The following is a 27,968-nucleotide window of genomic DNA, read 5'->3' as shown; positions in this document are numbered from 1 at the left end:
AGATGTAAAGAAGTTCTTTGTAAAGTGGTCTATTTTTATAAAAACTCTCCCTCCTACGGAAATAGAATATCTAATATACCCATTTAGAAATATCGAACTAGTTTTGCTAGGCATCTGGTGAATTTGATTGCTCTTTCTCTCTTTATATCTTTTCTCTTTAAAAAAAAATTATTTTTATTTTTTTATTATTATTTTTAGTAGGTAATTTCTTAATAATATGTTTAGAATCCTGAGAAGTATAGGAAAATTGTATAAAACTGAAAAACCCAGCAGAGTGTGCAGTTTATTTTGGATGCCTTACTGTGTATCTTCATATAGCCATATTGTCTAAAATGGGCCTGTTATATTTCTAAATTGTTTTGTTCTTCTCACTCTTTGATTGTTTTCCCATGGTTGATTAATATGTAATAACTGGCCCTGCGAGGCGCAAAATATGTATCTTAGTTTCAATGCATCCTCTGCTGGATATAAACAATTTAAAAAAATAAATAAAAAAAAATGGGTGACGGTTCTATTCTGCACATCTGTTTTCCTTGCTTTGTCCTTCCCTAATTTTTTTATGCTACTTCTCCTTGCTTGGCTATACGTCAGACTGGCAAATCAATGAGGTGGGCGGGATGAAGTGCACTTGGAAGTTTTGGGAATCTGCCTCCTCAAATTAGGAAGTAGTTGAATCCCAGGAGTAATGGATTGTGGACTCTCATCACCATGAAAGAAATGTATTTATCAGGTAAGCATACTGTCCATTTCTAAATCTGCTAGCAGACTAAATAAAAACAAAGTTGTTAAACTATTACCTAATAATGTTGTATATACCCACTATATTCCCATATTGTATAACTGCATTCAAAGGCAATAAGGATCTCCGTTAAGTAGGGATGGTTTAGAAGGAGGTAATACAGTTTAGCAAAAGGGATTTTAAATTGACAAAATTGGGTCAACTCATCCCATTATACCAATATTCTGTTGGCAGAGGAAGGTCCACTACAAGCCAGGATTAGAAGTATAGGATAAAAATACCCATAAAACAATGGTCTCCAGTGCCCAATGATGTAAGTAACCAATTTTGGAAATAGAAATAATAGAATGTTACAGAGAAGCATATTTTTTTATGTGAAGTTAAACTGGTGTAGCAGAGATCTCTGGTAGTGCCTCTCCAACTATCACTGAGCAGTGTGCTAGTGAAGTTACCTTAAGTAAGTGGGTCTCCACAAGTTGATGCTAAGTAAAGAAAGATACTGTGCGCAGGCCCCGGATAACCTTTAAAAGCCATATAGGTTTTAAGTTGCTGTTTTTTAGTTTCCAGTTTAGACGGCAAGGGCCACTCTTCAGACACTGATAGCTTATTTGCTGTCATCACTGTAAGTTCCAAGTGATGGACATTTAAGATGTAGATCAGTTCTTTGGTGACATATCTAGTGGCTGCTATCATATTAGTGTTTTTTCAATCAAGCAAATTTCGCATCAGTCTGTAGATTCAGAGTAAGTGCACGTCAAAACGTGTTAGAGCACCATGTTAGTTAAATGAATTGCTTAATTATAGGCATGAAGCTTTTTTTTTTTTTTTAAATTTACTGCTTACCCAGTTTGGAAATTTAAGGCCTAGTTTGCATGGTATCCTGAAGGAGTTTCACTGTTTGGCTTATTGTTAGCTCCAATATATCCAAACACTTCAAACGTCACTGTAGATGTTGATAGCTCAATATGCTACTTTCAAACAGAGAGAGTGTAAGAAATGGGCAATATTGTGCCTGATCATGACAGTTTCACCAGAATTCCTTACCTTTTTTCTAAATATTTAAATTTATAGTTCCACATTTGTGATCCATTCACCTCAAGATACACCAAGTGGAGGATTCTATAAAGTATTAAAAGAAAATGAGTCATTTATAATTGAATTAGATAACATTTTCCTTCTTAATATGAGGAGAGTCCACGGCATCATTCCTTACTGTTGGGGAATACTGAACCTGGCCACCAGGAGGAGGCAAAGATACCCCAGCCAAAGTCTTAAATACTCCCCTTACTTCCCTCATATCCCAGTCATTCTTTGCCTTTCGTCACAGGAGGTTGGCAGAGAAATGTCAGAAGATACAGAGTAGTTCCTTATGGAGGGTATCTACCCTTCGAAATGGAACTGGAGTTTTAAGTAGTCTTGTCAGCCTCTCAGAGCATTGATGTAGGTTAGGGTCTGGAGATGCAGGGAGAGTCTTTATGCAAATCCATCCAGACCATTATTAACAGCTCCTAAGCAAGCAGTGTTGACGAGTGTCACTGCCTGCTTCCATCACTCAAGTCCATGTCAGAAACGATGCTACAGGACTGTCAAACTTGAGAGACTGTGTTTCTGTTCCACAGCATACATTCCGGTAAGATCGTTTAGTTTTTTTATACTCATAACGCAAGAAGACAGGGTCACAGTGTGCCTCCTTTTATCTGTATGGAATCAAAGGTTAATATCTCCGGAGGGGGATTATTGAACGGGGGATTAATCACATAATTTATTTTATTATAATTATGCTGCGACATGTGTGATCTGAGGCTCAGGCAGATGTTGCCACGTACAGGTTTTACTTTAGCTTTTATAAGCTGCGCAGGTTGATAGGCTTAACACACTTTTTCCTATAGCAGGGGCTGTCCTGCATTGCGCACCACATGACCGGGTGTAGTCACGCTCATTTCCTCTTTCTTGACTGTGCGGTTTACCGAACGGTTTCTCTGGCCTGGGTCATAGGTGGTGAGTGCCCCAGCCATTGGGGGTATAAAGGTGCCGTTTTATCTTATTATTCAATAGTCTGCTTAAGGTCTTGGAGGCTTCATCTGCTTCCATACTTACTATAAAAAAAACTCCCCCCTTAGAAATATGGCTTGTGGACTCTTGCCGAATTTTTTTAATTTTTGTAAGTCTGCTATTAGGTAAGCAGGCTGATAATTATGTAAAAAAAAAAAGACTTAAAAAAAAAAAAAAAAAAAAAAAAAACTCCCCCTTTACTTAAACCCTTACCTTTGCATAAACCGGAATTACCACACAGACAACGGTTTTGGCGAAATATGGAAAGGTCACATTTATTGAATTTTGCCATTATGCAGCAATCAACCTATGAAGTCAAAATTCGCCAGTATCATAATCTTTCTCCAACATAGGTGTGTCCGGTCCACGGCGTCATCCTTACTTGTGGGATATTCTCTTCCCCAACAGGAAATGGCAAAGAGCCCAGCAAAGCTGGTCACATGATCCCTCCTAGGCTCCGCCTACCCCAGTCATTCTCTTTGCCGTTGTACAGGCAACATCTCCACGGAGATGGCTTAGAGTTTTTTAGTGTTTAACTGTAGTTTTTTATTATTCAATCAAGAGTTTGTTATTTTGAAATAGTGCTGGTATGTACTATTTACTCAGAAACAGAAAAGAGATGAAGATTTCTGTTTGTATGAGGAAAATGATTTTAGCAACCGTAACTAAAATCCATGGCTGTTCCACACAGGACTGTTGAGAGCAATTAACTTCAGTTGGGGGAACAGTGTGCAGTCTCTTGCTGCTTGAGGTATGACACATTCTAACAAGACGATGTAATGCTGGAAGCTGTCATTTTCCCTATGGGATCCGGTAAGCCATATTTATTACGATCGTAAATAAGGGCTTTACAAGGGCTTATTTAGACTGTAGACTTTTCTGGGCTAAATCGATTCATTATTAGCACATATTTAGCCTTGAGGAATCATTTTGTCTGGGTATTTTGATATAATAATATCGGCAGGCACTGTATTAGACACCTTATTTCTTAGGGGCTTTCCCAAAGCATAAGCAGAGTCTCATTTTCGCGCCGGTGTGGCGCACTTGTTTTTGAGAGGCATGGCATGCAGTCGCATGTGAGAGGAGCTCTGATACTTAGAATAGACTTTCTGAAGGCGTCATTTGGTATCGTATTCCCCTTTGGGCTTGGTTGGGTCTCAGCAAAGCAGATACCAGGGACTGTAAAGGGGTTAAAGCTTATAACGGCTCCGGTTCCGTTATTTTAAGGGTTAAAGCTTCCAAATTTGGTGTGCAATATTTTTAAGGCTTTAAGACACTGTGGTGAAAATTTTTGAACAATTCTTTCATGTTTTTTCGCAATTGCAGTAACAAAGTGTGTTCAGTTTAAAATTTAAAGTGACAGTAACGGTTTTATTTTAAAACGTTTTTTGTACTTTCTTATCAAGTTTATGCCTGTTTAACATGTCTGAACTACCAGATAGACTGTGTTCTGAATGTGGGGAAGCCAGAATTCCTATTCATTTAAATAAATGTGATTTATGTGATAATGACAATGATGCCCAAGATGATTCCTCAAGTGAGGGGAGTAAGCATGGTACTGCATCATTCCCTCCTTCGTCTACACGAGTCTTGCCCACTCAGGAGGCCCCTAGTACATCTAGCGCGCCAATACTCCTTACTATGCAACAATTAACGGCTGTAATGGATAATTCTGTCAAAAACATTTTAGCCAAAATGAACCCTTGTCAGCGTAAGCGTGGCTGCTCTGTTTTAGTTACTGAAGAGCATGACGACGCTGATATTAATATCTCTGAAGGGCCCCTAATCCAGTTTGAGGGGGCCAGGGAGGTTTTGTCTGAGGGAGAAATTACTGATTCAGGGAACATTTCTCATCAGGCTGAATCTGATGTGATTACATTTAAATTTAAGTTGGAACATCTCCGCATTTTGCTTAAGGAGGTATTATCCACCCTGGATGATTGTGAAAAGTTGGTCATTCCAGAGAAACTATGTAAAATGGACAAGTTCCTAGAGGTGCCGGGGCTCCCAGAAGCTTTTCCTATACCCAAGCGGGTGGCGGACATTGTTAATAAAGAATGGGAAAGGCCCGGTATTCCTTTCGTCCCTCCCCCCATATTTAAAAAATTGTTTCCTATGGTCGACCCCAGAAAGGACTTATGGCAGTCAGTCCCCAAGGTCGAGGGAGCGGTTTTCTACTTTAAACAAACGCACCACTATACCCATAGAGGATAGTTGTGCTTTCAAAGATCCTATGGATAAAAAATTAGAAGGTTTGCTTAAAAAGATGTTTGTTCAGCAGGGTTACCTTCTACAACCCATTTCATGCATTGTCCCTGTCACTACAGCTGCATATTTCTGGTTTGATGAACTGATTAAGGTGCTCGATAGTGATTCTCCTCCTTCTGAGGAGATTATGGACAGAATCAATGCTCTCAAATTGGCTAATTCTTTCACTCTAGACGCCACTTTGCAAGTGGCTAGGTTAGCGGCTAAGAATTCTGGGTTTGCTATTGTGGCGCGCAGAGCGCTTTGGTTGAAATCTTGGTCGGCTGATGCGTCTTCCAAGAACAAGTTACTAAACATTCCTTTCAAGGGGAAAACGCTGTTTGGCCCTGACTTGAAAGAGATTATCTCTGATATCACTGGGGGTAAGGGCCACGCCCTTCCTCAGGATAGGCCTTTCAAGGCAAAAAATAGACCTAATTTTCGTCCTTTTCGTAAAAACGGACCAGCCCAAAGTGCTACGTCCTCTAAGCAAGAGGGTAATACTTCTCAAGCCAAGCCAGCTTGGAGACCAATGCAAGGCTGGAACAAGGGAAAGCAGGCCAAGAAACCTGTCACTGCTACCAAGACAGCATGAAATATTGGCCCCCGATCCGGGACCGGATCTGGTGGGGGGCAGACTCTCTCTCTTCGCTCAGGCTTGGGCAAGAGATGTTCTGGATCCTTGGGCGCTAGAAATAGTCTCCCAGGGTTATCTTCTGGAATTCAAGGGACTTCCCCCAAGGGGGAGGTTCCACAGGTCTCAGTTGTCTTCAGACCACATAAAAAGACAGGCGTTCTTACATTGTGTAGAAGACCTGTTAAAAATGGGAGTGATTCATCCTGTTCCATTAAGAGAACAAGGGATGGGGTTCTACTCCAATCTGTTCATAGTTCCCAAAAAAGAGGGAACGTTCAGACCAATCTTAGATCTCAAGATCTTAAACAAATTTCTCAAGGTCCCATCGTTCAAGATGGAAACCATTCGAACTATCCTTCCTTCCATCCAGGAAGGTCAATTCATGACCACGGTGGATTTAAAGGATGCGTATCTACATATTCCTATCCACAAGGAACATCATCGGTTCCTGAGGTTTGCATTCCTGGACAAACATTACCAGTTTGTGGCGCTTCCTTTCGGATTAGCCACTGCTCCAAGGATTTTCACAAAGGTACTAGGGTCCCTTCTAGCGGTACTAAGACCAAGGGGCATTGCAGTAGTACCTTACCTGGACGACATTCTGATTCAAGCGTCGTCCCTCCCTCGAGCAAAGGCTCACACGGACATCGTCCTGGCCTTTCTCAGATCTCACGGCTGGAAAGTGAACGTGGAAAAGAGTTCTCTATCCCCGTCAACAAGGGTTCCCTTCTTGGGAACAATTATAGACTCCTCAGAAATGAGGATTTTTCTAACAGAGGCCAGAAAGACAAAGCTTCTGGACTCCTGTCGGATACTTCATTCCGTTCCTCTTCCTTCCGTAGCTCAGTGCATGGAAGTGATCGGGTTGATGGTAGCGGCAATGGACATAGTTCCTTTTGCGCGCATTCATCTAAGACCATTACAACTGTGCATGCTCAGTCAGTGGAATGGGGACTATACAGACTTGTCTCCAAAGATACAAGTAAATCAGAGGACCAGAGACTCACTCCGTTGGTGGCTGTCCCTGGACAACCTGTCACGAGGGATGACATTCCGCAGACCAGAGTGGGTCATTGTCACGACCGACGCCAGTCTGATGGGCTGGGGCGCGGTCTGGGGATCCCTGAAAGCTCAGGGTCTTTGGTCTCGGGAAGAATCTCTTCTACCGATAAATATTCTGGAACTGAGAGCGATATTCAATGCTCTCAAGGCTTGGCCTCAGCTAGCGAGGACCAAGTTCATTCGGTTTCAATCAGACAACATGACGACTGTTGCGTACATCAACCATCAGGGGGGAACAAGGAGTTCCCTAGCGATGGAAGAAGTGACCAAGATCATTCTATGGGCGGAGTCTCACTCCTGCCACCTGTCTGCTATCCACATCCCGGGAGTGGAAAATTGGGAAGCGGATTTTCTGAGTCGTCAGACATTGCATCCGGGGGAGTGGGAACTCCATCCGGAAATCTTTGCCCAAGTCACTCAGCTGTGGGGCATTCCAGACATGGATCTGATGGCCTCTCGTCAGAACTTCAAAGTTCCTTGCTACGGGTCCAGATCCAGGGATCCCAAGGCGGCTCTAGTGGATGCACTAGTAGCACCTTGGACCTTCAAACTAGCTTATGTGTTCCCGCCGTTTCCTCTCATCCCCAGGCTGGTAGCCAGGATCAATCAGGAGAGGGCGTCGGTGATCTTGATAGCTCCTGCGTGGCCACGCAGGACTTGGTATGCAGATCTGGTGAATATGTCATCGGCTCCACCTTGGAAGCTACCTTTGAGACGAGACCTTCTTGTTCAGGGTCCGTTCGAACATCCGAATCTGGTTTCACTCCAGCTGACTGCTTGGAGATTGAACGCTTGATTTTATCGAAGCGAGGTTTCTCAGATTCTGTTATCGATACTCTTGTTCAGGCCAGAAAGCCTGTAACTAGAAAGATTTACCACAAAATTTGGAAAAAATATATCTGTTGGTGTGAATCTAAAGGATTCCCTTGGGACAAGGTTAAGATTCCTAGGGTTCTATCCTTCCTTCAAGAAGGATTGGAAAAAGGATTATCGGCAAGTTCCCTGAAGGGACAGATTTCTGCCTTGTCGGTGTTACTTCACAAAAAACTGGCAGCTGTGCCAGATGTTCAAGCCTTTGTTCAGGCTCTGGTTAGAATCAAGCCTGTTTACAAACCTTTGACTCCCCCTTGGAGTCTCAATTTAGTTCTTTCGGTTCTTCAGGGGGTTCCGTTTGAACCCTTACATTCCGTTGATATTAAGTTATTATCTTGGAAAGTTTTGTTTTTGGTTGCAATTTCTTCTGCTAGAAGAGTTTCAGAATTATCTGCTCTGCAGTGTTCTCCTCCTTATCTGGTGTTCCATGCAGATAAGGTGGTTTTACGTACTAAACCTGGTTTTCTTCCAAAAGTTGTTTCTAACAAAAACATTAACCAGGAGATTATCGTACCTTCTCTGTGTCCGAAACCAGTTTCAAAGAAGGAACGCTTGTTGCACAATTTGGATGTTGTTCGCGCTCTAAAATTCTATTTAGATGCTACAAAGGATTTTAGACAAACATCTTCCTTGTTTGTTGTTTATTCAGGTAAAAGGAGAGGTCAAAAAGCAACTTCTACCTCTCTCTCTTTTTGGATTAAAAGCATCATCAGATTGGCTTACGAGACTGCCGGACGGCAGCCTCCCGAAAGAATCACAGCTCATTCCACTAGGGCTGTGGCTTCCACATGGGCCTTCAAGAACGAGGCTTCTGTTGATCAGATATGTAGGGCAGCGACTTGGTCTTCACTGCACACTTTTACCAAATTTTACAAGTTTGATACTTTTGCTTCTTCTGAGGCTATTTTTGGGAGAAAGGTTTTGCAAGCCGTGGTGCCTTCCATTTAGGTGACCTGATTTGCTCCCTCCCTTCATCCGTGTCCTAAAGCTTTGGTATTGGTTCCCACAAGTAAGGATGACGCCGTGGACCGGACACACCTATGTTGGAGAAAACAGAATTTATGTTTACCTGATAAATTTCTTTCTCCAACGGTGTGTCCGGTCCACGGCCCGCCCTGGTTTTTTAATCAGGTCTGATAATTTATTTTCTTTAACTACAGTCACCACGGTACCATATGGTTTCTCCTATGCTATTATTCCTCCTTAACGTCGGTCGAATGACTGGGGTAGGCGGAGCCTAGGAGGGATCATGTGACCAGCTTTGCTGGGCTCTTTGCCATTTCCTGTTGGGGAAGAGAATATCCCACAAGTAAGGATGACGCCGTGGACCGGACACACCGTTGGAGAAAGAAATTTATCAGGTAAACATAAATTCTGTTTTTTCAAAAATATCCACCAGATGCCATAGCATCAACGACCAACTGAACTTCACGCCCACGCATAAGGGGGTAGTCTCCACTAGCCCCCTGTGGCGGGGCAATAATGGGGGAGAACCCACAGCATAGTCCAACCCAGCAGTTAGACCACCAGATCACCCTTCCAGGCTGGTGTATGCAGCGGGATCCTCAAACCCCTTACCGCCACGCCCACATGCCAAACATGAATTTCACCTTCTTCCACTTTCATGTAACTAACCACAGGATATAGGGATATAAACATGTGCCGATTTTTTTAGCCTCCAGTTGGCGTAGACCACACAAGTCACCTGCCACTGTCGGGTGCACTGTTTTCGTTACTGTATTGGGAAGTGCGGCCTTACTGGATTCATCCAACTAGACAACATCCTTCCCTTAACCACGCCTGGATTGCCCTCCGTCTTTTGTGACATTTCCGATTTGTTCCTCCTCTGTTCGTAATGACTCTAGTGAGGGTGGGTGGGAAAACACAAAGAAAAAGGTTAGTTTGCTCACTTCCTGACTGCCCCCCACCTTATATACCCATTTCATGCCAGACACTCCCCTTCGGTCACCTCCAATAGGTAACTGCAGGCTTATCTCCTAGCCAGCTGGCCTTGGACAAAGGAATCTCATATTCCCACCCCAGCTGCAACCAGCCCCCCTTTTCCAGTTAACCGTTAACTCCTTACAGCCCAGAAGCCCATCTCTTATGCCATTCCACTTGCATCCGCTCCCTTCAATTATTTTATAAGCATAAGCTATGGAGGATTCTGATACGTTAGAGGGTACTCCCTCTTACCTAAGTTAATACCTTTCTATATTGTGAGGAGGCCGCGGTATACCCGCCTGCTAAATTATGTTCCTCATTTCTTGATAATGTAATCATGTCAAAGAAAGTTAATGTTTAGTACCACTGAACCGTCCACCTCTGAGGAGTCTCCGTCCCGAGAGGGGCGCACCCTACAGCCATCTCCCAATACACATGCAGCTTCCCATAGAACTCCTAATCCTCCATCTGGAGGGGTCCTTTTACTGCCACACTTTACTGAGCAGTTACAAATGGCAGTGTCTGCGGCCTTTAGTGCTTTACCTCGCCCTGCTAAGCGCAAGCGAAAGGTCAAATATTGCGATCCTTCCCAGGGGTCATCTACTAGCTTATTGGATTTATCTGATACAAGATTATCCATTAATGAAGACGCCTCTGATACTTCAGAGGATGCTTTTTCTGGATTGGAATCTGCTGCCTCTAAGCCTCCAGCTCCTGAGGAACCAGACTTTAGATTTAGGATTGAACATTTACGCTTTCTGCTAAAGGAAGTTTTGGCTACTTTAGAGGTTCCAGAGCCTAAATTGCCTGAGGAACCATTGATTCCTAAATTAAATAAGGTCTACGGGAACTGGGTTGTAACACAGAGTACCCGTAAAGATGGTGAACATTATTAAGAATGACTAAAAAAGAATTGGTTCTTTATTTTCCCCTCCTTCCTTTAAAAAATTATTCCTAGTTCCGGACTCTCAACTGGAGTTGTGGGGTTCCATCCCCAAAGTTGATAGTGCTATCTCCACGCTTGCTAAGGTCACTACTATCCTGCTTGAGGTTCTCGTTCTTGTAGGGGGCAGACTGTCACTCTTTTCGGACGCTTGGTTTGGGCACGTGAAAGACCCGTGGGTCCTGGAGGTCATCGCTCAGGGATACAGGATAGGTTTTAAGTCTCATCCACCCAGGTGTAGATTCCTCTTGACAAACCTGTCTTCAAGGCCAGAAAATAAAAATGCCTTTCTGGGGTGCATGAGGGATCTCTCCTCCTTGGGAGTCATTGTACCAGTTCCTCTTGCAGAAAGAGGTCTGGGATACTACTCAAACCTTTTTGCGGTTTCAAAAAAGGAGGGAACTTTCCCCCCTGATTCTGGACCTAAAGTGCTTAAACAAATTCCTATTTGTCCCCTCGTTCAAGATGGAGACAATAAGTCCATCCTTCTCTTAGTTCAGGAAGAACAGTTCATGACCACTATAGATCTGAAGGATGCTTACCTTCACGTTCCAATACACAAGGAACACTTCAAGTTCCTAAGGTTTGCGTTCCTGGACCAGCACTTCCAGTTTATTGCACTTCCGTTTGGTCTAGCTACTGCTCCAAGAGTTTTTTTTACGAATGTTCTAGTGGCTCTGCTTGCAGTGTCCAGAACCAGTGGTATTGCAGTAGCGCCATACTTGGACGATATTCTGGTTCAAGCACCATCCTTTCATCTGGTAGAAGACCATTCGAAAGATCTTCTATTCATCAATCTCATGGATGGAAGATTAACTTAGAAAAGAGTTCGAATATTCTCCGTACCAGGGTGGAGTTCCTGGGTACTATAATAGACTCCATATACATGAGGATATTCCTTACAGACCAGAGATGTTACAAGCTAACTTCCGCTTGTTTGCCCTCCAGACATCCTTAAGGCCTTCTGTGGCTCGGTGTATGGAGGTGATTGGTCTCATGGACATCATTCTTTTTGCCAGATTCCACCTCAGACCACTTCAACTGTGCATGCTGAGACAGTAGAGTGGAGAACATTCGGATCTGTCTCAAAAGATTTCTCTGGACTACTGGTCGAGAGAATCGCTCTCTTGGTGGCTCTGTCCAGATCTCCTGTCCCAATGGACATCCTTCTTGAAACCATCCTGGGAGATTGTGACTACGGACGCAAGTCTATCAGGATGGGGAGCTGTTTGGGGTGCCAGGAAGGCACAGGCCCTGTGAACTCTTTGTAACTTTGAGTGATCTTCACTGCTCTAAAGGCTTGGCCTCTTCTGGGTTCGTCCCAGTTTATCAGATTCCAATCAGATATCGTAACTTCGGTGGCTTACATCAACCAACAGGGAGGAACAAGGAGCTCCCTAGCAATGAGGGAAGTATCTCGGATTCTGGAATGGGCAGAGGCCCACAACTGCTCGCTTTCAGCTATCCACATTCCGGGTGTGGACAACTGTGAATCGGTTTCCTCAGAAGACAATCCTTTCATCCGGGGTAATGGTCTCTCCATCCCAAGGTGTTGGCGGAGATTTGCAACAGATGGGGGATGCCGGAAATTGATCTCATGGCTCAATTCCAAGCTACCCAGATATGGGTCGCGGACCAGGGATCCTCAGGCGGAGCTAATAGATGCATTAGCAGTGCCTTGGAGGTTCAATCTAATTTACATTTTTTCGCTGTTACCACTTCTTCCTCATGTAGTGGCCCGCATGAAGCAGGAGTAAGCACCAGTAATACTGATTGCTCCATCCTGGCTGCGAAGGATGTGGTTCACAGACCTGGTGGGTATGTCCTCATCTTCTCCATTGAGGTTCCTTTGTCGCAGGGATCTGCTGGAACAGGTTCCCTTTTGTTCATCAAAATCTGGATTCTCTGAGTCTGACTGTGTGGAGATTGAACGCTTAGTCTTAGCCAAGAGAGGTTTCTCTGAGAGACTTATTGAAACTCTTATTCAGGCTCGTAAGCCTGTTACTCGTCGCATCTACCATAAGGTGTGGAGAGCTTACTTGTTCTAGTGTGAAGAGCGTAGTTTTGCCTGGCATAAGGTCAAGGCTGCCAGGATTCTTTCCTTTCTCCAGGAACCTTTGGAGAAGGGCCTTTCTGCCAGTTCCCTGATGGGACAGATGTCGACCCTTTCTGTTTTGCTGCACAAGAGGCTTGCAGAGCTTCCTAACATGCAATCCTTTATTAAGGCTCTGATCAGGATCAGACCAGGGTTTAGATCTAACACGAAAAAACTTTTGGTGTAGTAAGGGCGCTAGCTGCTAAAGATACCAAGGAGTTGTGTTATTTGAGGAAATAAATGTGAGGAAAATCTATATAGACCATATGGTAAAGGCATAAAATTATTTAATTTGCATAAAAATATTTAATTTCACATAAAAATGAACACCATCATATAACTAGACATAAAATGTATAATACAACATTTAGTAGAGACGTCTTACATAAAACCATTGAAATTAATTATTTGAGATATCCTTAATAAATTGCTACGGAGTGGACAGAAAATAGAAATACTTTGTACCTTTTCAGAAAACTTGATTTGTTTTTAGTTGTTAGATACAATAGTATAAATGTATTAAATACTATTTTCTGTGTTCTCTGTATATTGGGTTGTATTCCTTTACAAGAAAACATATAAAAATACATATAAGAACACCTTGACAAAATAACTTTCCTGTTTTGTCAGCGTTTACATAAAAAAAAAAAATCAATATTAAAAGCACTTAGAGAATGTTCATCAATGAGCTCAATTTTATGGATAGAAGTCCGTTTCAGCCGACAGTAAGATATAAAGTGTTAAGTCTGGCAAGTTCTTAATAGTGAAGCTGTGTAATATTCGCTAACATCAAGATTCTTGTCAAGGATCGTACCTTTAAGCTTGTTTATCCAAGGCAGCAGGGTATCCAATACGCCCTGCAGTGTATCGCGGCTGGCAGATTCCTCTTTTACTCGGCGTCTTACGTCACACCTGGTACTTTTGGGGCTCGACTCGTGCCTGCCAATCAGCGCTTTAGAAGCTCGTCTTGATTCTGACTTACAAGTTTTGTGTCTCACAAATCTTATATTTGTAGAAATATCACAGATGTTAGTAAATGCGGTTTAAGAAGGAGTTTCCTTGCAGTATAAATTTTACCTGCCCTTAGTGCTAGTACACGCAGGTTTCCAGCCGCTAAAAAAGTTATAGTTGGTATGTGAGTAACCCGGGTTGTTAGAAGATGGTAATAGAAAGTATTGCAGTGCACAGTCCCACAATTCAACGCGTTTCGCTCTCTCCTAGAGCTTTATCATGAATGATTTTAGACCATGCAACACCTTCCTTTTGTAGCATGGTCTAAAATCATTCTTGATAAAGCTCTAGGAGAGAGCGAAACGCGTTGAATTGTGGGACTGTGCACCTTCAACTATAAAAATTAATACTTTCTTTTACCATCTTCTAACAACCCGGTTGCTCACATACCAACTATAACTTAGTGCACTAGCACTAAGGGCAGGTAAAATTTATACTGCAAGGAAACTCCTTCTTAAACCGCATTTACCAACATCTGTGATATTTCTACAAATATAAGATTTGCGAAACACAAAACTTGTAAGTCAGAATCAAGACGAGCTTCCAAAGCGCTGATTGGCAGGTGCGAGTCGAGCCCCCAAAGTACCGGGTGTGACGTAAGACGCAGAGAACACGAGGAATCTGCCAACCGCGATACACTGCAGGACGTATTGGATACCCTGCTGCCTTGGATAAACAAGCTTAAAGGTATGATCCTTGACAAGAACCTTGATGTTAGCGAATATTACACAGCTTCACTATTAAGAACTTGCCAGACTTAACACTTTATATCTTACTGTCGGCTGAAACGGACTTCTATCCATAAAATTGAGCTCATTGATGAACATTCTCTAAGTGCTTTTAATATTGATTTTTTATGTAAACACTTGACAAAACAGGAAAGTTATTTTGTCAAGGTGTTCTTATATGTATTTTTATGTTTTCTTGTAAGGAATACAACCCAATATACAGAGAACACAGAAAATAGTATTTAATACATTTATACTATTGTATCTAACAACTAAAAACAAATCAAGTTTTCTGAAAAGGTACAAAGTATTTCTATTTTCTGTCCACTCCGTAGCAATTTATTAAGGATATCTCGAATAATTAATTACAATGGTTTCATTTTAGAGACGTCTCTACTAAGTGTTGTATTATACATTTTATGTCTAGTTATATGATGGTGTTCATTTTTATGTGAAATCAAATATTTTTATGCAAATTAAATAATTTTATGCCTTTACCATATGGTCTATATAGATTTTCCTCACATTAATTCCTCAAATAACACAACTCCTTGGTATCTTTAGCAGCTAGCGCCCTTACTACACCAACATTTTTTTCTCTTTACCATTGTTTAGATTGAAGGATCTAATTGTTTCTGTAAGGAGTCTGATACCCCACATTTGACACCCAACGCACTATTATCACACACTTTGCCTACATTTAGATCTAACACCTTACCTTGGAGTTTGAATCTTGTTCTTAAGATTTTGCAACACACTCCGTGTGCGCCTATGCATTCGATTGACATTAAATGATTGTCCTGAAAGGTTCTTTTTCTATTGGCTATTGCGCCAGCACGCTGAGTTTCTGAAATAGCTGCCTTGCAATGTGAGCCTCCCTATCTAGTGTTCCACACTGATAAGGCTGTCATACGTACCCGCTTGGGTTTTCTTCCTAAGGTGGTGTCTGATCGTAACATCAATCAGGAGGTTGTGGTTCCTTCCTTGTGTCCTAATCCTTCTTCGAAGGAAACGTTTACTTCATAATCTGGATGTTGTTCGAGCTTTGATGTTTTATTTTTAAGCTACTAAGGAGTTTAGACAAATTTATTCCTTGTTTATTATCTACTCTGGGAAGCGTAAGCGTCTGAAGGCCTCTTAGACTTCCTTATCTTTTTGGTTGAGGAGTGTTTTACACTTAGCTTGCGAGTCAGAGGGTTTTAGATCTCCTCAGAGGATTATGGCTCGTTCCACTGGAGCTTTGGCTTCCTCTTGGGCCTTTAAGAATGAGGCCTCTATGGATCAGATTTGACGTGTTTTCTTCGGCCGATGCACCTTTTGGGAGAGATGTTTTGCAGGCTGTGGTGCCCTCAGATTAGGGTCTACCTCTCTCTTACCCCTCCCGTTATCATTCAGTGTCCTCTAGATCTTGGGTATAGCTTTTCTAACAGTAAGGAATGATGCCATGGACTCTCCTCATATTAAGAAGGAAAACATAAATTATGCTTACCTGATTTAATTTCCTTCTGTATGAGGAGAGTCCACGGCCTCTCCCCGTATACTCCGATGGACGGACCAAAATTTAGTTTTTCTCTTCCAGCACCATTTATACCCTGATATGACTGGGATATGAGGGAAGTAGGGGGAGTATTTAAGCCTTTGGCTTGGGTGTATTTGCCTCCTCCTGGTGGCCAGGTTCAGTATTTCCCAACAGTCAGAAATGACCCTTATAATAGTGAACGAAAATGAAATTACCAGGTAAGCATAATTTCTGTTTTTGACACTTTGCATCTAGATAAGGATTAACAGCATAAAATGTCTAACCACAAAATATTATAATTAAGACGATGCAAAGCTGTAAATACTATATGTACATTTTTGTAGCATTGCATGAGCAGTTTGTGATAGTTTTATTTCTCTGCTGTAGTTCTCTGCAAGCTCTCTTGGGCTGAGGCGTGTGACATCGTAGGGTACAAGCTTGCTGTGTTCTGGATACACACTATATTGTTTTATCAAATGTTTTTGTAATGTTCTGTACCTGCTGTCTAAGACTAATCTCTCTTTGTTTTATAGTTAAAAAAGTAGACAAGGATAATAAAGTCTTAAATGAAAATTGTGAGCAGCTTAGTGACACAATACCACCACCGCTAAAGAACAAACAATGGAAAGCTATTGATATCTCAGTAGGAGATGTGTTTATGGCTGTAGTTACTGAGATTCAGTCCCCGGGATACTTTTTTTGCCAGCAAGTAAAAAACTCAGGTATGTTAATTCTCATATGTTTCATACACTTTTTCTGTATTTTACATTGTCATAATGCGCTGCTAGGGCATGTATATCAGCAAAACCATTTATTTTGAACGTGGTATTTCATCCATAGGCTTCAGTTTTTGCAGCCATTCGGGAGGATAGGAAATTTCTTTGAGTTCCAAATGTCTATTTTCAGTTTGTAACACTATGTTTACATTTTGGTTTCTTAGAAAAGTAAAATACTTTTCTTGCTCACCATGATAGCTGTTTAGCAAACACTATTTCTTTCTAATGGCTGGACCAGCCTACCAGAAATAACAATGCAGTTATGCCTTAAAAGAGCAGTATACTATAAACTTGATTTTCCCTTATTGTGTTTCCAATGACTACCAGCTGTAGAGTTTAAAATGCATGGGAAAAATGTTTCTTTCTAATGACACGTAGAGTCCACGGATCATCATCAATTACTGTTGGGGAATATCACTCCTGGCCAGCAGGAGGAGGCAAAGAGCACCACAGCAAAGCTGTTAAGTATCACTTTCCTTCCCATAAACCCCAGTCATTCTCTTTACCTGCGTTACAAGGAAGAGGTGAAGTTTTTGGTGTCTGATTGATTTTCTTCAATCAAGATTTTATTATTTTGGAAATCAGAGTAGGTTTACTTTGATCTTTCCCCTCAAGATTGGGTCTAGCCGTACTCCACGTTAGTGTCAGGGTTTTTACCTGTTTTGTTTGCCATGTGCTGCTGGCAACCATTTTACTCGCCTCTCTTGCGGACTATGGTGCATTGTGAGGGATGCTGCTCATTTCCTGCACTTCCTTTTATGGCCAGACTGGTGTGCATCATCCGTGTTAGACAGGATACAGTCTCAGAATTGTGATGTCATCACTTATTATTTAAAAGGCCTCTTTTCAGTATGCTTTGCCTTTGCGTTGTCTCAGACCTGTGAGAGCTCCTGTATATTACCTGGCTATCTGATGTCCCTCCTGGTTCCTGATCCCTGGCTTGTTCTTGACTCTGCTGTTTTCTTTGTTCTTGATTCCGGCTCGTCTGACTACTCGCTTTGGCTCCTGACTCGGCTCGTCTGACTACCAGCTCTGGTTTTTGATTCCTGGCTTATTTGACTTGTGGACTTTTTATTATTTTTTGCTGTTAATAAAGGTGTGATTATTTCTGCACTTCTCGTCTCAGTGGCAGTGGTGGCTTTTAAGCAGTTAGGAACTTGTAAAGTGTGCTTTGCTGCATTTTCCTAGTAGGTTGCTGCCCTGGTATAGAAAGCCTGCGTAGGATTACTCTGTTATTTTTTTCCCGCAGGTCTCTGTGAGGCGTGGCATCCTCGCATACTTTGTGAGGTCGTCTGACCTCTGGACGACTGGAATGCAGGTAAGTGCCCTTTTTTGTCTTCTGGGACTTGGAGGGGGGCACTGAAAGGGTTAATGACTCTGGTAACTTCAGTTATATTGGACACAAATTCCTTAGTTATGAATATTCTGGCAGTAAGCAGGTACTACTTAGCATGTGAGTTTGGAGACTAAAGGGTTAACTCCTTCAGGAAAGGAAGGGGTTAACTTTTGGCGCTCAGTGTTATTTTCTGAAATATTCTCTGAGCTATCATGTCCTCAGTAGGATTATAGTAAGTCGCGCTCTTATTTTTTCCAGCGCCATGTAGTTTGGGAGAGTATGTAATGTCCTTTCCTCCGTTTTGTTTGAGATCGGAGCGGTGACATTTATTTATTGCTATATATGATGTAAACCTCCCTAATTATTTATATTCCATTGTTGTTTGAAGTTCAGCAACGGAATATTTTCTAGTAGGACAAAGGATGGAGAGTGGCGCGTTTACGCTGATAACACCTTCAGGGTGACAAGCTGTTTGTCCGCACTCTCTGTCCTCTCTACACCCCTCGGTATCTAAGAGTTACAGGTTGTTTGTTGGTTTTTTTTTTAATTGCTCTGGTTTCAAGACCAGATACCTAGTTTGGCGGGAGAAAGTGCAAATGTGAGTGCTTCATCCCATTCTGTTTTCTCCTGTTAAGTGTAGTCAGTCCACGGGTCATCCATTACTTATGGGATTATATCTCCTCCCTAACAGGAAGTGCATGAGGATCACCCAAGCAGAGCTGCTATATAGCTCCTCCCCTCTACGTCATACCCAGTCATTCTCTTGCACCTAACTAATAGATAGGACGTGTGAGAGGACTGTGGTGTGTTAAACTTAGTTTTTATTTCTTCAATCAAAAGTTTGTTATTTTAAATGGCACCGGAGTGTGTTGTTTTTTCTCAGGCAGCATTAGAAGAAGAATCTACCTGAGTTTGTCTATGATCTTAGCGGTCGTAACTAAGATCCACTTGCTGTTCTCGGCCATTCTGAGGAGTGAGGTAACTTCAGAACAGGGGATAGCAGGCAGGACCCACCTGCAAGGAGGTATGTGCAGTAAATTATTTTCTAAGGAATGGAATTGACTGAGAAAATACTGCTAATACCGATGTAATGTAAGTGCAGCCTTAAATGCAGTAGTAGCGACTGGTATCAGGCTGATATGTATGTATGTATACTCTGAGGTATTTCTGGGGAATGGAATTTCACTAAGAAAATACTGTCTATATTAAAGTAATATTTGAGCTTGCACTGCAGTGAAAGCGACTAGCAGCAGGCTTATTAATAACACTTCATAACTTTCATTTTTAAAACGTTTACTGGCATGTTAATCGTTTTTTCTGAGGTACTTGGTGATAAAACTTTATGGGCATGATTTTTACCACATGGCTGTCGTTTGTTTCTGAATAAAAACAGTTTACTGAGCTTCCCCACTGTTGTAATATGAGTGGGAGGGGCCTATTTTAGCGCTTTATTGCGCAGTAAAAATTTAGTCACAGTCTTCCTATTTCTTCCTCCATGATCCAGGACGTCTCTACAGAGCCCAGGGGTCTCCAAAACTAGTTTTGAGGGAGGTAATCACTCTCAGCAGACCTGTGACAGTGTGTTTTGACTGTGATAAAAACGTTAATTATTAAATTGTTATCCGTTTTTGGGTATTAAGGGGTTAATCATCCATTTGCTGGTGGGTGCAATCCTTTGCTAACTTAATACATTTACTGTGAAAAATTGGTTGCTATAACTATTTTGGTTCATTGTTATTTCAACTGTGACAGCTTTTTGTGCTTCTTAAAGGCACAGTAGCGTTTTTTATATTGCTTGTAAATTTATTTAGAAAAGTATTTCCAAGCTTGCTAGTCTCATTGCTAGTCTGTTTAAACATGTCTGACACAGATGAATCTCTTTGTTCACTATGTTTAAAGACCAATGTGGAGCCCAATAGAAATTTGTGTACTAATTGCATTGATGTTACTTTAAATAAAAGTCAATCTTTACATGTAAAGAAATTATCACCAGACAACGAGGGGGAAGTTATGCCGACTAACTCTCCTCACGTGTCAGTACCTTCGCCTCCCGCTCAGGAGGTGCGTGATATTGTGGCGCCAAGTACATCAGGGCGGGCCCATACAAATCACTTTGCAAGACATGGCTAATGTTATGACTGAAGTACTATCTAAATTGCCAGAATTTAGGGGTAAACGCGATCACTCTGGGGTAAGAACAGAGTGCGCTGATAATAATAGAGCCATGTCTGATACTGCGTCACAATTTGCAGAACATGAGGACGGAGAGCTTCATTCTGTGGGTGACGGATCTGATCCAAGTAAACTGGACTCAGACATTTCAAATTTTAAATTTAAGCTTGAGAACCTCCGTGTATTACTAGGGGAGGTATTGGCGGCTCTGAATGATTGTAACACGGTTGCAATTCCAGAGAAAGTATGTAGGCTGGATAAATATTTTGCGGTACCGGCGTGTACTGACGTTTTTCCTATACCTAAAAGGCTTACAGAAATTGTTAACAAGGAGTGGGATAGACCCGGTGTGCCTTTTTCACCCCCTCCTGTATTTAGAAAAATGTTTCCAATAGACGCCACCACACGGGACTTATGGCAGACGGTCCCTAAGGTGGAGGGAGCAGTTTCTACTCTGGCTAAGCGCACTACTATCCCGGTGGAGGATAGCTGTGCTTTTTCAGATCCAATGGATAAAAAGTTAGAGGGTTACCTTAAGAAAATGTTTGTTCAGCAAGGTTTTATATTACAACCCCTTGCATGCATTGCGCCTGTCACGGCTGCGGCGGCATTCTGGTTTGAGTCTCTGGAAGAGACCCTTAGCACAGCTCCATTGGATGAGATTATAAACCATCTTAAAGTCCTTAAGCTAGCTAATTCATTTATTTCTGATGCCGTAGTACACTTAACCAAACTTACGGCTAAGAACTCCGGATTTGCCATTCAAGCGCGTAGAGCGCTGTGGCTTAAATCCTGGTCAGCTGATGTGACTTCTAAATCTAAATTGCTTAATATTCCTTTCAAAGGGCAGACATTATTCGGGCCCGGTTTGAAAGAAATTATCGCTGACATTACTGGAGGTAAGGGCCATGCCCTGCCTCAAGACAGGGCCAATCCAAGGGCTAAACAGTCTAATTTTCGTGCCTTTCGTAACTTCAAGGCAGGAGCAGCATCAACTTCCTCCGCTCCAAGACAGGAAGGAACTGTTGCTCGCTACAGACAGGGCTGGAAACCTAACCAGTCCTGGAACAAGGGCAAGCAGGCCAGAAAACCTGCTGCTGCCCCTAAGACAGCATGAAGTGAGGGCCCCCGATCCGGAAACGGATCTAGTGGGGGGCAGACTTTCTCTCTTCGCCCAGGCTTGGGCAAGAGATGTCCAGGATCCCTGGGCGTTGGAGATCATATCTCAGGGATATCTTCTGGACTTCAAAGCTTCTCCTCCACAAGGGAGATTTCATCTTTCAAGGTTATCAGCAAACCAGATAAAGAAAGAGGCGTTTCTACGCTGTGTACAAGACCTCTTACTAATGGGAGTGATCCACCCAGTTCCGCGGTCGGAACACGGACAAGGGTTTTACTCAAATCTGTTTGTGGTTCCCAAAAAAGAGGGAACCTTCAGACCAATCTTGGACTTAAAGATCCTAAACAAATTCCTAAGAGTTCCATCGTTCAAAATGGAAACTATTCGAACTATCCTACCCATGATCCAAGAGGGTCAGTACATGACCACAGTGGATTTAAAGGATGCCTACCTTCACATACCGATTCACAAGGATCATTACCGGTATCTAAGGTTTGCCTTCCTAAACAGGCATTACCAGTTTGTAGCTCTTCCCTTCGGGTTAGCTACGGCTCCAAGAATCTTTACAAAGGTTCTGGGCTCTCTTCTGGCGGTACTAAGACCGCGAGGCATAGCGGTAGCTCCGTACCTAGACGACATTCTGATACAAGCGTCAAGTTTCCAAACTGCCAAGTCTCATACAGAGTTAGTTCTGGCATTTCTAAGGTCGCATGGGTGGAAGGTGAACGTAGAAAAGAGTTCTCTATTGCCACTCACAAGAGTTCCCTTCTTAGGGACTCTTATAGATTCTGTAGAAATGAAAATTTACCTGACGGAGGACAGGTTATCAAAACTTCTAAATGCTTGCCGTGTCCTTCATTCCATTCAACACCCGTCAGTGGCTCAGTGCATGGAGGTAATCGGCTTAATGGTAGCGGCAATGGACATAGTACCTGCATCTCCGCCCTGATGTACTGCATCTCAGACCGCTGCAATTGTGCATGCTAAGTCAGTGGAATGGGGATTACTCAGATTAGTCCCCTCTGCTAAATCTGGATCAAGAGACCAGAGATTCTCTTCTATGGTAGCTTTCTCGGCCACATCTGTCCAAGGGGATGCCCTTCCGCAGGCCAGATTGGACGATTGTAACAACAGACGCCAGCCTTCTAGGTTGGGGCGCAGTCTGGAATTCCCTGAAGGCTCAGGGATCATGGACCCAGGAGGAGAGACTCCTTCCAATAAACATTCTGGAATTAAGAGCAGTTTTCAATGCTCTTCTGGCTTGGCCTCAGATAGCAACTCTGAGGTTCATCAGGTTTCAGTCGGACAACATCACGACTGTGGCTTACATCAACCATCAGGGAGGAACAAGGAGTTCCCTAGCGATGATGGAAGTCTCAAAGATAATTCGCTGGGCAGAGTCTCACTCTTGCCACCTGTCAGCGATCCACATCCCAGGCGTGGAGAACTGGGAGGCGGATTTTCTAAGTCGCCAGACTTTTCATCCGGGGGAGTGGGAACTTCATCCAGAGGTGTTTGCCCAACTGCTTCATCATTGGGGCAAACCAGATCTGGATCTCATGGCGTCTCGCCAGAACGCCAAGCTTCCTTGTTACGGATCCAGGTCCAGGGACCTGGGAGCGGTACTGATAGATGCTCTGACAGCACCTTGGGTCTTCAACATGGCTTATGTGTTTCCACCCTTCCCGATGCTTCCTCGATTGATTGCCAGGATAAAACAGGAGAGAGCATCAATGATTCTAATAGCGCCTGCGTGGCCACGCAGGACCTGGTATGCAGATCTAGTGGACATGTCGTCCTGTCCACCATGGTCTCTGCCTCTGAGACAGGACCTTCTGATTCAGGGTCCTTTCAAACATCCAAATCTAATTTCTCTGAGGCTGACTGCATGGAGATTGAACGCTTGATTCTATCAAAGCGGGGATTCTCGGAGTCAGTGATTGATACCTTAATACAGGCTAGGAAACCTGTTACCAGGAAAATTTACCATAAAATATGGCGTAAATACTTATATTGGTGCGAATCCAAGAGTTACTCATGGAGTAAGGTTAGGATTCCTAGGATATTGTCTTTTCTACAAGAAGGTTTAGAAAAGGGTTTATCTGCTAGTTCGTTAAAGGGACAGATCTCAGCTCTGTCTATCCTTTTACACAAACGTCTGGCAGACGTTCCAGACGTTCAGGCTTTTTGTCAGGCTTTGGCTAGGATTAAGCCTGTGTTTAAGACTGTTGCTCCGCCGTGGAGCTTAAACTTAGTTCTTAACGTTCTGCAAGGTGTTCCGTTTGAACCCCTTCATTCCATTGATATCAAGCTGTTATCTTGGAAAGTTCTGTTTTTAATGGCTTTTTCCTCGGCTCGAAGAGTCTCTGAGTTATCGGCCTTACATTGTGATTCTCCTTATCTGATTTTTCATTCAGATAAGGTAGTTCTGCGTACTAAACCTAAGGTAGTCACTAACAAGAATATCAATCAAGAGATTGTTGTTCCATCATTGTGCCCTAACCCTTCTTCAAAGAAGGAACGACTTCTGCACAATCTGGACGTCGTCCGGGCCCTGAAATTTTATTTGCAGGCAACTAAAGAATTTCGTCAAACTTCTTCCCTGTTTGTCGTTTATTCTGGACAGAGGAGAGGTCAAAAAGCTTCGGCTACCTCTCTCTCTTTTTGGCTTTGTAGCATAATACGTTTAGCCTATGAGACTGCTGGACAGCAGCCTCCTGAAAGGATTACGGCTCATTCTACTAGAGCTGTGGCTTCCACTTGGGCCTTTAAGAATGAGGCTTCTGTTGAACAGATTTGCAAGGCTGCAACTTGGTCTTCACTTCACACTTTTTCAAAATTTTACAAATTTTACACTTTTGCTTCTTCGGAGGCTGTTTTTGGGAGAAAGGTTCTACAGGCAGTGGTTCCTTCCGTGTAAAGATCCTGCCTGTCCCTCCCGTCATCCGTGTACTTTTAGCTTTGGTATTGGTATCCCAGAAGTAATGGATGACCCGTGGACTGACTACACTTAACAGGAGAAAATATAATTTATGCTTACCTGATAAATTCATTTCTCCTGTAGTGTAGTCAGTCCACGGCCCGCCCTGTTTTTACGGCAGGTCTAAATTTTAAATTAAACTCCAGTCACCACTGCACCCTATAGTTTTCTCCTTTCTCGTTTGGTTTCGGTCGAATGACTGGGTATGACGTAGAGGGGAGGAGCTATATAGCAGCTCTGCTTGGGTGATCCTCTTGCACTTCCTGTTAGGGAGGAGATATAATCCCATAAGTAATGGATGACCCGTGGACTGACTACACTACAGGAGAAATGAATTTATCAGGTAAGCATAAATTATATTTTTATGGCTCCGCCTCCTTCCTCTTAGAAGGGGAGCGACGCCATTTTAGGCTCTTGTTAGCTTTTTCCTATAACTCCGCCTTGTTTTCAATCGAGAACGGAACGGCGTTCTCATTATACATATCCTTGCAATTCAGAATTGATTGCATAGCATAGGAACTAAGTAAGCTTGTTTAGTAACTGGAAGTTGCAGGGTGAATCCCTATTCTGGTAGGGCCAGTATCTACTTTCTATTGAATGTATAGACAGCCGGACAGATAGCTCTGCATGCTAAGGCTTTGTGGCTGAGCTCTGTAGCAACCCAAGGGTTGCAGGTTCAATCCCCGGTGAGTTCCACTCATCCTTTCATCCTTCCGCGGTCGATAAAAATAAGCAGTGCCTTGAGACCCTTACTGGTGATTAGCCACGCTTTACAAGTACCCAATTTGTATAGTGTGTTTAACACTGTTTAATGCCCAATGAGCCCCTTGCCTCCCAGGATGATGCTGTTTAGGCAATGGCACAGCTTTCTCCTTACACGTCCCAAGCCTTTATGGTGTTACATGCAGTACCATGCGGCTCCTCTCCCTCCTAGAGGTGTTTATTTGCTTGCAGATTTTGCAGCTCAAGTATCCCTGCAGTATGTTCAGCTTTATCTGTTTTTCCTTTCTACAGAGGATACGCAAGAGGACATTTTAATGATTCAGATAGTAAGGTTTCTGCTCCATTCTCTGTTACACAGGTTGCTGAGGAGGATTCCCTGGTAACCTCTGAGGGTAAAATCTCAGGTTCGGACAGTATATAATCCTATCATCTGATGCTGATGTGGTCTACTTCAGATGTATGCTTGCACACCTCGTGTACTGTTATAGGAGGTTTTCGCTACATGGACGACATCGATAACCCAATGCCGTCGTCAACCCTTGGATTTTTTCATCTTTCTTATTTCTAGGCTGGTACTCCTATGAGGAAGTGTTCTAGTCCTGTTTTGGATATTTTCACAGGAATAGGAGAAGTCTTCTCCCTGTCTTCCGTCCTTAAAGGATTTTCCTGTTGCTAACTCCAATTATATGCTTGGCGTCTAAGTGGAAGAGAACTTTTCTACTATGGATTAGAGATCTTTGATTCTTATTGAGGGTAGCTGGGTCAGCTGAGAAGCCTAACTGTGGTCTAGTATTACAGCCTACGCTTTATATTTCTGCATTTGCATGTTCAGTATTTTGGGTTTTCTCTGTATCCTCGCTTTGGTTTTTCCTAGGATAAGACCTTGTTTTCAATTGGTCTGGCTGAACTTCTCTGTATTACGGGGTCAGTTATGTGTCTTGGAAACCAACGTAACCTAGGATTCTCCTTCTGAGTATCTGCAATCCATGTATGATGAGGCATTCCTGGAACTGGGTTCAAGACCTTCCTTTCTGTAAGTGTTAGTTCCAATCCCAGTCTGGGAATGGGATTTATGTTCTGACCTTCTATGGTTCTAGAGGGCATGTTCATAAAGAACATAGACCTAAGGATGTGGTTTTCTCCAACATTGGTGTGTCCGGTCCACGGCGTCATCCTTACTTGTGGGATATTCTCTTCCCCAACAGGAAATGGCAAAGAGTCCCAGCAAAGCTGGTCACATGATCCCTCCTAGGCTCCGCCCACCCCAGTCATTCTCTTTGCCGTTGCACAGGCAACATCTCCACGGAGATGGTTAAGAGTTTTTTGGCGTTTAAATGTAGTTTTATTCTTCTATCAAGTGTTTGTTATTTTAAAATAGTGCTGGTATGTACTATTTACTCTGAAACAGAAAAGGATGAAGATTTCTGTTTGTAAGAGGAAGATGATTTTAGCAGACAGTAACTAAAATCGATTGCTGTTTCCACACAGGACTGTTGAGATGAAGTAACTTCAGTTGGGGGAAACAGTTAGCAGTCTTTTCTGCTTAAGGTATGACTAGCCATATTTCTAACAAGACCATGTAATGCTGGAAGGCTGTCATTTCCCCTCATGGGGACCGGTAAGCCATTTTCTTAGTTAAACATAAAAGAATAAAGGGCTTCAAAAAGGGCTTAAAAACTGGTAGACATTTTTCTGGGCTAAAACAATTGCTTTACTAGGCATATTATGCAGATTCTAACTAATTATTGGTATTATAATCTTGGGGAACGTTTAGAAAAACGGCAGGCACTGTGTTGGACACCTTTTTCAGATGGGGGCCTTTCTAGTTATAGACAGAGCCTCATTCTGGGACTGTATAGGGGTTAAATGTAAAAACGGCTCCGGTTCCGTTAATTTAAGGGTTAAAGCTCTGAAATTTGGTGTGCAATACTTTTAATGCTTTAAGACACTGTGGTGAAATTTTGGTGAATTTTGAACAATTCCTTCATACTTTTTCACATATTCAGTAATAAAGTGTTTTCAGTTTGAAATTTAAAGTGACAGTAACGGTTTTATTTTAAAACGTTTTTTGTGCTTTGTTGACAAGTTTAAGCCTGTTTAACATGTCTGTACCATCAGATAAGCTATGTTCTATATGTATGAAAGCCAATGTGTCTCCCCATTTAAATTTATGTGATAATTGTGCCATAGTGTCCAAACAAAGTAAGGACAGTAATGCAACAGATAATGATATTGCCCAAGATGATTCCTCAAATGAGGGGAGTAAACATGATACTACATCATCCCCTACTGTGTCTACACCAGTTATGCCCACACAGGAGGCCCCTAGTACATCTAGTGCGCCAATACTTATTACCATGCAACAATTAACGGCTGTAATGGATAACTCCATAGCAAATCTTTTATCCAAAATGCCTACTTATCAGAGAAAGCGCGATTGCTCTGTTTTAAACACTGAAGAGCAAGAGGACGCTCATGATAACTGTTCTGACATACCCTCACACCAATCTCAAGGGGCCATGAGGGAGGTTTTGTCTGATGGAGAAATTTCAGATTCAGGAAAAATTTCTCATCAAGCTGAACCTGATGTTGTGACATTTAAATTTAAATTAGAACATCTCCGCGCACTGCTTAAGGAGGTGTTATCTACTCTGGATGATTGTGACAATTTGGTCATTCCAGAGAAATTATGTAAGATGGACAAGTTCCTAGAGGTTCCGGTGCCCCCCGACGCTTTTCCTATACCCAAGCGGGTGGCGGACATAGTAAATAAAGATTGGGAAAGGCCCGGCATACCTTTTGTTCCCCCCCCTATATTTAAGAAATTATTTCCTATAGTCGACCCCAGAAAGGACTTATGGCAGACAGTCCCCAAGGTCGAGGGGGCGGTTTCTACTCTAAACAAACGCACTACTATTCCTATCGAAGATAGTTGTGCTTTCAAAGATCCTATGGATAAGAAATTAGAGGGTTTGCTTAAAAAGATTTTTGTACAGCAAGGTTACCTTCTA

The 27,968-nt window shown here is 42.5% G+C and overlaps 1 protein-coding gene across 1 annotated transcript in view; it reads left to right on the top strand.

The window, feature by feature from the left end:
* Positions 1 to 27,968, top strand: part of TDRD1 (tudor domain containing 1) — an 881,429-nt gene that overhangs the window by 297,887 nt on the left and 555,574 nt on the right. The window contains exon 9 of the mRNA XM_053692993.1: positions 16,384 to 16,572. Within this exon, the coding sequence (XP_053548968.1) occupies positions 16,384 to 16,572 (189 nt within the window). The remainder of the gene's footprint in view (positions 1 to 16,383; positions 16,573 to 27,968) is intronic.

Source organism: Bombina bombina, chromosome 9, assembly GCF_027579735.1.
Source record: "Bombina bombina isolate aBomBom1 chromosome 9, aBomBom1.pri, whole genome shotgun sequence".
In the NCBI taxonomy this organism is placed as follows: domain Eukaryota; kingdom Metazoa; phylum Chordata; class Amphibia; order Anura; family Bombinatoridae; genus Bombina; species Bombina bombina.
Note: the sequence above shows the minus strand (reverse complement) of the source record. Positions and strands in the feature narration are given on the sequence as shown.